The sequence below is a fragment of the Nipponia nippon genome, unplaced genomic scaffold (assembly GCF_047370975.1).
Source record: "Nipponia nippon isolate SJK-2023a ecotype South Korea unplaced genomic scaffold, ASM4737097v1 scaffold_4, whole genome shotgun sequence".
NCBI classification, from domain to species: domain Eukaryota; kingdom Metazoa; phylum Chordata; class Aves; order Pelecaniformes; family Threskiornithidae; genus Nipponia; species Nipponia nippon.
The window spans coordinates 105696060-105709358 of NW_028262358.1; the positions used below are offsets into that span (position 1 = coordinate 105696060).

Here is a 13299-nt window from a genome sequence, read left to right on the forward strand (position 1 = left end):
TGTTCAAAGAAAACCTGTATGGAATAAGGAAGACAATGCCATTCTGGACAAGCTATCACAGACCATCAACAAGCACAGCAGAGAAGCAATGCTTCTTAAATGAAAGAGGAATCTTGGATACAAACTGCTCATTTCAGGCGGCTGATTAGACTTGCCTCCTTTATGCAGAGCATGAGGAAATCTTTGGCAAGCATTATACTACCCTGCCCAATCCCATGTATGATCCCACGCCTCCAGTCCTACTGGACCTCAGCACAGAGCTCTCCTGCTCCTCTCCAGGACGTTCTGTGCAGCCATCCAGTCAGGCTGAAGCCACGCTCAATGAGTCAGATGATCTTTGGTAAGTGACTTGATATAAATACTCATTCTTGTGGTGAGGAAATAAGCAAATAAGGTGTAAAAAATTATGGAAGATAGGTCTGGTTTAGGGCCATACACTGAAGTTAAGAAAAATATCAGTGGTGGGACAAAGTAGCCCATTTCAAGAAGAGTGTTTCACAAGCCCATGCACAAAAGGGAATTCCAGTCATGAAGCATCAGTGATACATATAACAAGCTGAGTAGCAATTCTACTGTGCAATAAAGGACCTCCCAGCTCACATTGCAGGCAAGATTTAAGTGCATACATGCATAAATCTGAAGTATCTTGGCCTTTCCTAGTATCCCAGAAGACTCAGGCATGTGGTCCCCTACCTTCAAGCATCCAGTCAGACCAGCTGCTATGCTGGTAGTTTTAGTACTGTGGTGTGTTCAACTTTAAATGCAACCATACTGTCTCTTCCTGTTAATCAGTATTATTACTATTTCATAAGAAAAGTGCATCATCAGGAGTAGCATCTGCCTCCTCTGCTTCCTTCTTATACCTCTTCCTTCCCTACACTATCTCATGCGATGGCTAGCAAAAGCACAAGATACCACTACAGGGAAATATCTGCCTACAGTTCTCACCACATTTTTCTGGTTGCTTCACTCTTTCATGGATTGTGAACAACAAATATAGGATTTGGCATGGGTTTAGACATGTACTGGTACTGATTAACAGTACCAGTACTGTTATGGGTACTGTTAATGGGTACTGATTAACTGGCACTTAAGGATGAGACAAGACCTGCTTGTTTCTCTGTTTGGAGGAGGCCCTAACCCAGGATGGTATGCCGGTATTGATCATTGTCTCTTTCACTGCTGCTGGGACTCTTGGTCCTTACTAGACTATTATGAGACTGTCCATAATAGTAAATTAAATTATGCCAGCAAATATTCTCTGCCACAGGAATTTGATCAGCAATTTTATAAAGTATTGCAGAATGCTTGGCATAGTTTTGCATAGGGCTTCTTTCTCAAAAAACTATCAGGCCTGGATCAGAAGTTAGCATGGGCCAGGAGGGTCATTAACTGTCTGCTTCATTGGGTTGTCTGGCTCTATGGCTAGGATGATTCCTCATCCCATGGCCTGTGGTTTGCTCTAAGGTCACTGTCAGCTAGAGAGAGGGTAGATTTGGGTTTCTGGAAACCAAAGGAAGGAATTTTGGTTTTTGGAGCTGGGTCAGGAAGTTGTTAGTGGCTATGAGGGTTATTTGTTAGCCTGTTACAGAATAATTATGGCATCAGCTCTTGGATATTGTCATTAAGGATTCTCTGGAGCTAAGTTCCTTACCCATCCCAGAGTTGAGCAGGACTTGTAGGACCCTTTTAGGTAAGATTCATTGCTGCTGGGAAGACTCTTCAGGACATTTTGTGCTAAAACAGGCTCTCTTCAGAATTTTTCTTTCTGATAGTTATACCAAATTATCAGAATATTCTAATGTTGCAAAGCTTGCAGTGTAATTAAAAATCACTAGGAGTGTTTCCTTTGATTTTAATTTTGTCGTTGTTCTGGAATGGGCTTTTTGTCTATTGGAGGTTGTCTATGATGTAATTAGCAAATTAGATAAATGAGATTTTATTTATATACAAGAGGATTCCAGTATCATTCAGCAATGTTGATCATAAGACAGATTGTTGTAAAGGATAAAGTCTTGCTGACTACTTGCTGTACATTGATCTGCTGTCCTGCAGTTTGGGGCTTTTGTTTGTTATTTAGAGATTTAGTGTGATTCACTGACTGAAATAAACAATGACCTGTTGATGGGACTCTACCAGAACTTTAATAGAGACCATTCTAGGTCTAGAAAGCTTAAGGCTTTTAAAGTTAAAAATAAAATCCAGGCTTCATTGAAATAAGTAATAGAATAGCTAACTTTTTAAATTGAAAAATCTCAGTGATTCTGTCAAAAAGAATATAAAAGGATTTATAAACAACTCCTACCTGCAAATGAGTTCTTGCTTTAGGTTTAGTGTCAGCTATCTTAGTGATTTCCTCAGTTACTGCTAGCCTGAAAAATCCCCCATGATCCTTACAAAGTTTCTTTCCCTCACCTCAGAGTTCTGCCTGTTTTTTTCTTGCTGCCCCCATAGGTGTCTCAGTCTCTTGTGAGCTGCAGACTTCTATATCCTTGCTCTCTCTCTCTCTGACCCCTTCTCACCTTACAGGGTAAGATTTTTTTTTTTTTCTCTCTGAGCATACTCAGCTATTGCTCAGGTAAAGATCAGGCAAAGATCTTCCCCTCTCCCATAGGATCCTTCCTGACCCAGGCTTCTCAAGAGAACAAAAATGCCACAGCTGAGAATAAGAAAATTAAACAGATGAAGCCTGTCATAGTGTAGGTTTGCATTTCTCATAGGCTGGCTGTCAAACTATGATTTGGGTGGGATAAGAGGACAGCTAGGCAGTAATAATTGCTGGAAATCTCGCAACATACCAAATACGTTTTTTCTGGCATCAGTACCCATCAGGATACTGTGTTGTGGTCATGGAGGAGGGAGTTACCTGTAGCCGATGTTTTATCTTACATAAACACTTTGTTTTGATAGTCTTTCTCAAACTAATGTTCCAGAGTTTGGACTGGTACCTAACAACTGACTTGGAATCTCATCTACTTGGGCAAGGGCTACAGTAGCAGATAGTACAAGATTTACTTTGTGTTGGTATATTTTGTGTCTTGTATATCATGTGTGTCTACATAATGTGTTTTGTTCTAAGAACAGGGAGGAAAGACTACCTGATTGTTCTAGGGCTGCCATGTGGGGAGGCAAACAGAGCTCCTTGGAGAGACGAGAGCACTGCACCTTCCATGAAAGCAGTTGAGCATATACAGTGGGAGCGTCTGAAATGCTGAACGAGGCCATGAAGGAGTAGTCCGTGAGTGAGGCAGAATAGGGAGGTAGCAGACTAAAAGACTTGTGAACTTACTGGCAATCAAGGGGTGGAGGTGGCATAGCCTGAGAGAGACTGTGTAGTTTGTTGTGACTCAAAACCAAAGAAAGCGGCTGAACTGAAAAGCAAATCTGCAGGGACACTGTGGGAGGAGGGGGGTTTGTTCCTTAACTGTTTATTAGCTTTCCCATGCAGTCGATGTCAGTTTTGTCTACTTAAAAAAAATAAATTATTCTCATGTAGTATTTTGTATTATGGTAAAACCTGGATTTAGATATTTGAAAATACCTGAAGTCATGTCTTTCAATATGCTCAAATTGCTGAAGAGGTGGGATAATTCCACTTTAAGAATCTGATTGATTCATGGACTTGTCATAGTTGTCTACTGCTGGAGACAGTGAGATTCCCCAACAGGCAGTGGAGAATTCAGTGGAGAATTTAATGCCAACTTTTTTATTTTATTATTTTTATTAAAACAAATTAGAAATTATCTTCTGTTCCAGCAAGTCACTGTGGTCATCTGTGAGTCTGAACATAGATTTTTGTGGTCTATTGTACGTGTATAGTAGCTACAAAATGTTGTAGCTAGCTACTAAAGTCGGCGCTTGGGTTAGACCTATACAAGCAAAGCATAACGGTTCCTTCTGCTGGCATCATCTAATGCTGTACAGAAAGGACTCCGAATGAAAACATGCTGAAACTTCAGAATTCAGGGTATAGATCTGAGACGTCAGCACTGAACTGACAGAGGTTTGTTATGGAGAAAATGAACTTTTGTTGAATTAAGTTCCATATTGCTAAATCTTCCAGATATCTGGAATAGATACATACAAAAATATACGACTAAGAATGACTTTTTGACTTTTGTGATGTTCGACTTGACAGACCTATTAATGTGAAATGATTTACAGGGAATTTCAAGTGACTTCTTCGGATGGAAAAATGAGTTTTCAGTGATGATGAATATAATGCTGTGAAACTGATTTTATGGGCTTTATTGATAAGACCAAGTGCTGTCTGACAGTAATTGTATGTTACTGGCACTATATGTTAACATTTTACATTTAAGCAAAAATTACACAATGATGTGACTTTGTGCTGTTTCCATTATTGTATGTTATGAAAGTATTAAGCTTTCCTGGAGTCACTTTACCTGCTAAAGCAGGATCATGATGCATAGCTGCTAAAGGAAGAGATATCTTGAGGAATATAACTGTGTAATCTTAAGATATTAACATAGTATCAACATTTCATGATGACTTTGTTTTTAATTTCTCAGTTTGAGAAGGTGCATCATTCTTGAAAGTAATTGGCATTTTAAGAAAAAGATATATCCATTAATAAAGTGTATGTATGTGTATAGTTAGTACTTGCTTGAGAGTTTCTTATTAGCTTTGTTTATAAATACAGTCCATGGTTATACTCTAAGGTGAGACTTTCAACACTCAATAGGAAATGTATTCATTAAATTAATGGGATTTGTGTAACTGAATTTTTTACTTGGTTTTGAATAACTCATTCTCAATGAAAAAAGGCTTAATCCTGCAAGCAGTTTACCATACATGTAGTTCCCATGAGAACAGCCTCTATAAAATGACATCTAGCTACCTTTTTTCTTTCTAGACATAAAGTATAGCGTATGGACATTTTATTGGCTGTCGTTCTAAAATGCAACTAGTACTTCTGGCTTGGTTTGGTGATTTATATTAAAAATTCTTCCTGTGTTTTACAGCTGGAATAGATATTGCCTGATATATACATATATTTTTAACATAAGCAATTATTTTTCATGATCTGATTTCCAGGTTCCCCTGGACCGTCCAGTGATCACAGCAGTGGAGCTTCATCACCTCTCTTTGACAGTGGCTTACATTTAAATGGAAACTCAACTAACACTGTAAGCAAATGAATAATAAAAACATGGTGTAAGCTATGTAAATTCTTTTACCATTCTGAGCTTCAAAATGCTAGTGTAGAACTGTAAGACTTCCCTATTTTTTTGTTGCTGTTGTTTGCTTGTTTGTTTGATTGATTGATTGATTTTTAAGTGCATATGCTGTAAAATTCTGTACTTACAAAGTAGCCAACATGGGGCCCTGAGCTGCTAGGTTCTTACTGTGAGGCAACTGAGAAGCTTGTAGGAGTGAGCACAGTAAGATTTAATCATTGTTTAGCGTGACTTCCTGTGAACTTTTGTCATACTTTGTTGAATTGTAGTATTGTACTATTGAATTCAGTCCAGCTAGAGAAGCTGAAATGTACATGGAATTCGGAAAATAATTTAAGTTGAATTATTGAAGCAAACCTTTCGTGATTGGAAAGGAAGGGAGAAAAAGAGAAAGAAATAAAATGGGAAAGCAGACTTAGAAAAAAAAAAAGGTCTATTTCTTTAATCCAGAGGATATTCAGTTCTCTTTTCTGCAGTGAACAGCTATGATTAAATTAATAGCAGCATTCTGGAAAAAAAAAAAAAATCCTTTCTCCAGGAAAGATACTAGTCACTCAAGACAGAGAAGTTAGGATGTCTTAGTAGGTGACAATGTTGCTCTTTTAAAAATGAAGATTGAAGATGTAAATACTAGCTGTACAAGGACATGGACCTTCATGCTCAAAACTTGTTTAGCCCCTAAAAAAATGCAGCTGTAGTCTTTCAGTTGGATATTAAATTTTACAGAAGGAACGCCCAGTGAACGGAGTGAAGGCTTCTCCTCTCTTCTGTTTTTCCTTTTCTTTCCTACTCAGCCAGAGATGTCAGTATCTGCTGCTTAATGTGCTTCTCCCAAGCTTTGTACTTTTTTGAGTGCTGTCTCTCTAAACTAATCCTTAAGGCTTGTTTTCATCAGCTAAAAAGAATATATATATGATAATATAAATATATTGCGTACATATGATAAATAAATAACTAGAAATATGCTTTTCTGCACTGATACCTGTACCTTAGTGCTTGGGGTCCAAGCGGAGCATAGATACAGAAGGTTTCATGTTTATTTGTTTTTAATGATCCAGATAATTATTACCTTTACTTACTTTGTATTGTTGTCTTACTAAAGAACGCCAGTCTGTCTTCAGGGTCCAGCATTCTGCAATGCCTCTCTACCAGGTGCTCTGCAGACAAAGAAAGTCCTTTCTGCAAAGAGCTTACATTACAAGAGAGGACTATGGTCAGATGATTGCTTGTGATTGCATTAGCATGTTTTAGTAAATTAATGCCTATTAAGTGCTAGAATGAGAGTGCCATAATAACTTTCAATAATCATTGTGACTGTACTGCGGAAATTGCACACTTTGAATTCTACATGTTATAAAAACATAAATAAGTGGCTGGAGTTTTGTAGACTTCTAACAGAGTACTTTAGAGTTAGTTTACAATGTAGCACACAAAAGACTGTGCATAAGCTTGAAATAAAAGTGGAAAAACAGAAAGTAAAAAAAGGGGAATAATAAGGTACTAGCTTGTTTTTATGCAGCACTTAATTTTTCTGAAGCTTGACATAAAGTCACATGAGGAGCTATGTATGCACCAGACACTATGACCTAGAAGTGAGATAAAGCAAAACAATCTATCTTATATCTAGCCTAGTAAAAAAGCCATGATCTCCCTTCATGGGAGACAAAATGAAAAATTGCCAGAGTCTTATTGTGAAATGCAAAAGCAAGGTTCTAAGTATTCTGAGCAGGCTTTTGAGATGGTCTGCTGGAGGCGTGTGGTCAGACTTCTATCAAACTAAGCTGTGAGCGTAACTGAGCTATGATCAGATCTTCAAAAGTGGTTATAAGTGTGTTTCAACTACCAGCTAGTAAGTGCTTCTACTTTTTTTAATTAGATATTTTCATTTTTATGGTAAAGGAAGAGCAGAACTGACATTTCCTATAACAGTATATCCAGTAAGGCTAAGGATATTTAAATCCTTTTTTAATGTCACCGTGGTAGGGGAGATCTGACTCACTTTGAATATTGCATCTTGCAAGTTTGTGTTGCAGTTGTATTTTCCTTCCTAACCACCGTCAGATCCATGCCATATTAGACAATGCATGTATATTTATGAGTGGAAATGCTGCTCCAAAAAGCCCACAATGTAAACGAAAGGACAGGAATGAGAGGTAAGGAATTACTGTTATACCAGTTTTACCAAGCTGTCATTCAGCATGTCTGTTCTGAAAAACAATAATATAGAGACACTTGAGACAATGCTGTAGTCAGGCTGTAACATTCACACGACAGAATAGAATATGTTGTGATGCTAGCTTATATCGTATAGACAGTAGTTAAGGCATGTTAACATCAAGCTGCTTCTGCCTAATATGATTATACCGTTTTCAGTTCTGGTGCTAGCTTGCCTCTGTTAGATATATCTTTATCACCTCTGCTGTGAAGCATCTGTTATATGTGACATGATATCATCTTCAGGATTTATATACACTCTCCCTGTAATATCAGAGCAGTTTGCAGTATAGCACATTAACAGGGTTCTCTGGAACACAGAGAAATGAGCTCTTTTCACACCTATTTTGTGTTTGGGCACTGTGACAAATACTATAGAGATTGGTATTGGCAGATACATTCATCTGTATCTTATAAGTGGTTCATTAAACACAATGTGAAGTTTCAGAGGGGAACATAAAACATTCAGAGGAGGTGGTCTCTAGGCTAGTGATTACAGGTTGTTTACCTGAAGGATTCTAACTATGAAACAAGGACGAAAATACTTTAGAGGTATTCTCCTACATATCCAAATATCCTAGATGTCCAGGCCAACTCTCTGGAGTAACTGGGGGTGAAAAATTCCTGTTTAAGAAACCATTGAATAATATAACAGTTACAATGCAAAGGAAGAATGTAGTAGGTTTTCATTTGTGTGAAAATCCAGCTTCCCTAAATTGTCTAAATTGTTCTAATAAGTGAAGTGAGACCAGAGTAAATAATGATTTTCTGTGTGTTCATGTAATTTAAGAACTCTAATTAAATTTTGATAGTGTATGTTTAGTTTAGTTGGTTAAATGAAATTAAACAGGCACTTAAAGTTTTCTAAATTGCTTTAAAATATTTTTTTCCTTGGTGGCTTTGTTTCATCTGTTAAATTAAAAAGTTTTGCTTTAAAAAAGACATTGCCTACTTCATCACCAAGTACAGTTTTTGAAAAAGAAAAAATACAGATGCTCAACTCTTTGTGGGACCAGTAGGATGTTAAATGTTTAATGTCTATAGTAGTCCAGGTTCCAGAGTGAGTGAATGATATGACTCAATCTCAAGCATGTAAAGGCAAAAAGGGAAGAGGATCCAAGAAACGGGGGCAGACACCCTCTTATTGAGAGTAAAAGCTATTCTGATGGATACTTCAGTGGAGTGTGTGACCAGACCATTGAACTGAGATTGGATTGATGCCCCACATCTGAAAGCTTCAATAGTTTTATTTTTTTAAATGTTCCTGTAATGTCTTCCAATTCAGTATAAACACACTATTGATCATTCTTTTAAGTTTTATTTTATTCTTCATTTTTATCATCCTGTAGCTCACTTTAAAGAAGAAAAGTTTCAGGATTTCAGATCAATACCTTTTCTATTAGAATGGTTTAGCATGTGATACTGATAGACTCTGCCAACTCTTGATCTGAAAATCCATGATTTTCTCACTGGATATGAAAGCAATGTAACTTTAAATTGACTTCCGATTCCCAGTGTATCATTTGATAAAGTACATGCATAAAATTTAATTAATGTAATAAATGCAAAAAAATAGCTCACTTAGAGGTACAGCACTGGTTACTCTCATGAAAGTAATCATCTCCATGTCTTCCATTTATTTGCTGAAGAGAAACTTAAAATAGATGAACACAGCTAGCTACACTTAAATATTTTGGACTGCTGCTGTGCTGAGGACCTTTATGAAGTGAGATAATCACACTTGAAATAAGCGTGCTCCTTTTTCTCAATTAATAAAATGTGAAGTGACCGTCCCCTTTCCACCTACAGGAAAAAATATTCCAAATTTTCTGTTTCTGATTACACCTCTCAGAAATCATAGTAGTAGAAGCTGGAAAAAACCTATTAAATAACGCCTTCCTGCTCCACTACTATAGAATTGTTAAGGAAATGCTTCTGATATTGAGTATTGAAATTGTTTAACTTAGATTTAGCTGTTCAAAAGTGCCGTGTTTTTCTAATTCTGGTTAGCGTTGATTGGGACTTTCATTATGACATTAATGAAGTGAATAAAGGTATCTTCAAAAGTCTTATCTTTCAGTTGTATTGATTGCCACTGTCACTGCTAATCCTTTCAGCAGACTTATTTCTTCTAGTATTTAACATCTGATTGATCAGGTTGGTCATTTCTTGGGCACAGAAATTAAACACTTGTTTAATTTCCCAGTAAAGTTTAAAGTCAAATGTGGGTTTAGGATTTTTTTTTTTTTTTACTTAGAGCCTTAACAAAAGCTGGTGAGAGGAACTATGGCATTGAAAATACAAAGAAAGTTCTACTAGCTGCTAAATACATAAACACTGAACAGTATTTGCTGCTTTATGACATCTAATACTAGTTTAAAAAGTATTCACTTAAAACACTGAAAATTAATCTGATATTCACACACTGTCAAAGAAGGCAGCTTTGCTTTTTAAGTGGGGCTGGCCTAAATCCAAGTCTGTTTCCACTGGAAAAGAAGTCAAAGACCAAGAAAGGTAAAATAAAAGATTATGGCTTTGTTATTTATCTTTCAGAAAAAAGTGCAGCAGGATCACAATGGAACTAATATGCCAAGTAGGAAACAGTAACTTGCATTTGTTAGATATCTGGTTTCATTTTTTAATTATATGTATTTTTCCCATACACAGCTCTTTCATGTGAATGCATTGTTTCTCACAGTTCTTATGAGTTTGTTCCTTTTAGTTTGCAGCAGCAGCAAAAAGAAAATGGCTTAGGAGATAAAGCCGAGTTTATTACTTTTTTATAATTTCTGATGAAATTGGGTAATTTTCTTTATCCTTATACATTTCCTTTTTTTTTTTTTTAATTACACTTGCGATTAAAATATTTTGAGTCCCTTTGCTTACTTGATGGATCGTAGGGAGCAATTCATCTGACTGGTCACCAGGAACCTGCTTAAGGGAGAGTGGTATTGCTCTGTAGATTGCACTCAGTGCATTGAGTGTCTTTCGTTTGCACAGATAGACAAAGGAGTTTGGGGGAGAGGTGTTATTTATTAATGAATGATGCTCTTCTGTTTGTCCTGTGGTATTCAGGAGTGCAGAATGAGAGCTGTGGAGGAATTAAATTTGCATTTGATTCTTGGACAAAATCATCTCTTTTTTCTTGTATTATCTGTTCTCCTGCCTATGACTACGGAGGTGCAAAATGGACCACTTCAGCTCAGAGCTAGATTACAAAGAGAAGTTAGAAATTTGAAACTCTCTTGTATGAGTTATGAGTTAAATTATGACCATTTCTCACCTGTTGCCAACACGGTGAACAGAAAGAGCAGATGTCTTTCATGTGTATTAGCAGGGAGTATTAGAAGTCCTTGGTTAGAAGGAAATACATGTGGTAGCATTCATGAGACTGAAGACTAAATGAGGAAGCTGAAGTGTTAGAAGAAATGAAAGCAAGTTGGTTTTCGTTTTTTTTTTTTTAACTAGAAAGATCCATCTGCTCTTGTCCCAGTTAGTGTTCAATTACCGTTCCCAATACCAGGCCCTGGTAATGATCAGCATGGAAACAGAGAGGCATATAGTGATGACCTGTTTCTAGATTTGATGTTAGCATAGGTGAACTCCAGCAGTTCAGGTACATGCTATAAATGGCTTATAGTGAAAAATGATAGTAAAATTGAGGCAACGAGTTCTCCCACAGAGTTGGGTCCTGTGTCATTCCACAAGTTCCTGCAACAAATAGACACTCACTGAGCTCCTAGTTAGTGATACAAGCAAGGGTCAAGCCTCAGATTTATCCTGAGGGATGCGCAGACTGTGTGGAGTTCAAAGAATTTCCCTGACCTTGAGCTAATTTTTCAAAGCAAGGACAGCACGCCCCATTTGGGGATATGAAAGGCTGCCAAAAGCTGTGCTTAACAGCTGAAGTTTGGGTACACTTGCATTTATAGTGTAATGCCATAATAATCTCGATATTATAATTTGTTCTGTTCTTTCCTTATACACCTTTAATGTTGGGTTTTGATTTCTGACTGCTGTTATAGTTTGAGAAGAGTCATAATTACTGCCTGCTTTTTGTGCTGAGATTTAATATAAACTACTCTGGCCCCTGTCCCCTGCCCTCCAAAGGAAGAATATATCTGGAAAGGTGTTCCAGGCAAGGTTGTTGAGGTTACTCAGGAACCAATTACATACTAGCGTGAGGGAAAGAAATTAAAGAAAAAGGTGCAAGATTCTGTCAAATAGTCCATATGTATTCTCTAAAAATATCTTAGTCAGGCTTGTACCTTATTGGTTCATTAAAAAAATAATAATGTAATAGCACCTAGCAGCACAGCTGTAATGAAATATTCATTAATATTTCCATTGTAAATCACTTCTAGAGAAACTTATATAATTGAAAGGTTTTTAATTTGTTCCTCACCAGTAGAATAGTAATCCCATTGATTTAAATGCATAGCTACTGCAGTGAATAGGGTAGTGTAAGTCCCTAACACATACTGCTATACAGACTCTCCAAGTAAACACAACATATAGGTGCTCAGTGTCTGCAAAACCATCCATTAATCAAAAAGCATTAAATGTCTTCAAGAGCAGACATTAAATTTCAAAAGCATGCATGTGATGCAGCATTAGAATTAAAACAGTGTTTCTTTTCTGTGACAGAAAGGGAGGGGTAGTGTCATTGTTTCACATGCTGTTTCACCTTCCTCCCATTTAATTAAACAATGTCTGTCAATTAAAATAATGTAGAGTAGAGCTGTATAATTAAAAGTTGCTGCCTTCACTGAATTTTAAGGACATCAAATTACTTGTCCAAATTGTTACTTTGTCTGGAAGAGCTTGTTTCCTGTATAGAAGCCTTTATCTATTAAATGATTTGGTGATGCATACTTTACCAGATAATTACTGTCTTCTTAAAGCTGTCACAGAATTGTGCACCTGCATCTAAGAATTCCATTAAAAATAAATAAACACAGACCATCTCCTGAATTGATGCTGCATCAAAGGAATGCACAGGTATTTTGATATTGTCATTAAATCCCTATGAATTCTGAGAAAAGTCGAACACTCTAATTGACTCCTATTTACAGTAGATATCTCAATAATGTGTTTCTTTAGCTGGGCATCACAGGAGTTTCACTCATGTCTCTACTCCTGGCTGAACACTTGTTAATTGTGTTGTTCCATGATTAAAGTAAGTTAATGTAAGACTCTCTTCCTGCTAAATGGATCGGTCTTGTTTTCTTCTCCAGCTGGTCTACAGCCTCTGTTTCCTGTCTGTCCCTGGAATAAGTGTTAGCAAATAGTCAGCCATACACTGGTCAGATCAGTTCATTGATCCACTGAAAACTAACCCTACCGATATATATAAATATATATAATACATGTATATACAATATATACATATATTTCAGTCACAGACCTGACTGAAAACTATAGAGACCTCATCCAATTCACTGTGAGTTGAATGGCTGCTGATGCTGTTGCAAGAAATTATATAACTCTAATTCTTTTGCTTCAGAATAAGTGTAAGACAAATCTGCCTACTTTGAAAAGCATACTATGTTGAGGGCTTTCTCTTGAGTATGGTGTAATATTTTTAGTAATGCAGTTTTGACAAGATGCACCCCAGTTTGCACCAAAAAGATGCAAGACAGTTGGTATTTACTAATCTAGAAGTTTTTACCAAAATCCATCAAAACTTACTGGCCAATGTTTTCAGTTATAGCTGAAGGAAATGAAGCTATGCCAAGCCATTTTTTAGCATTTCAGAGTTCAAGGACCATCTGGACGATGCTCTTAGTCATATGATTTAGTTTTAGGTAGTCCTGTGAGGAGCAGGCAGTTGGACTCAATGATCCTTATGGGTCTCTTCCAACTTGAGGTATTCTATGATTCT

At 36.9% G+C, this 13299-nt stretch overlaps 1 protein-coding gene across 1 annotated transcript in view; it reads left to right on the forward strand.

Moving 5' to 3' along the window:
• Window positions 1-13299, forward strand: part of SNTG2 (syntrophin gamma 2) — a 286578-nt gene that overhangs the window by 180275 nt on the left and 93004 nt on the right. The window contains exon 8 of the mRNA XM_087775769.1: window positions 5059-5150. Coding sequence (XP_087631895.1) covers window positions 5059-5150 — 92 coding nt within the window. The remainder of the gene's footprint in view (window positions 1-5058; window positions 5151-13299) is intronic.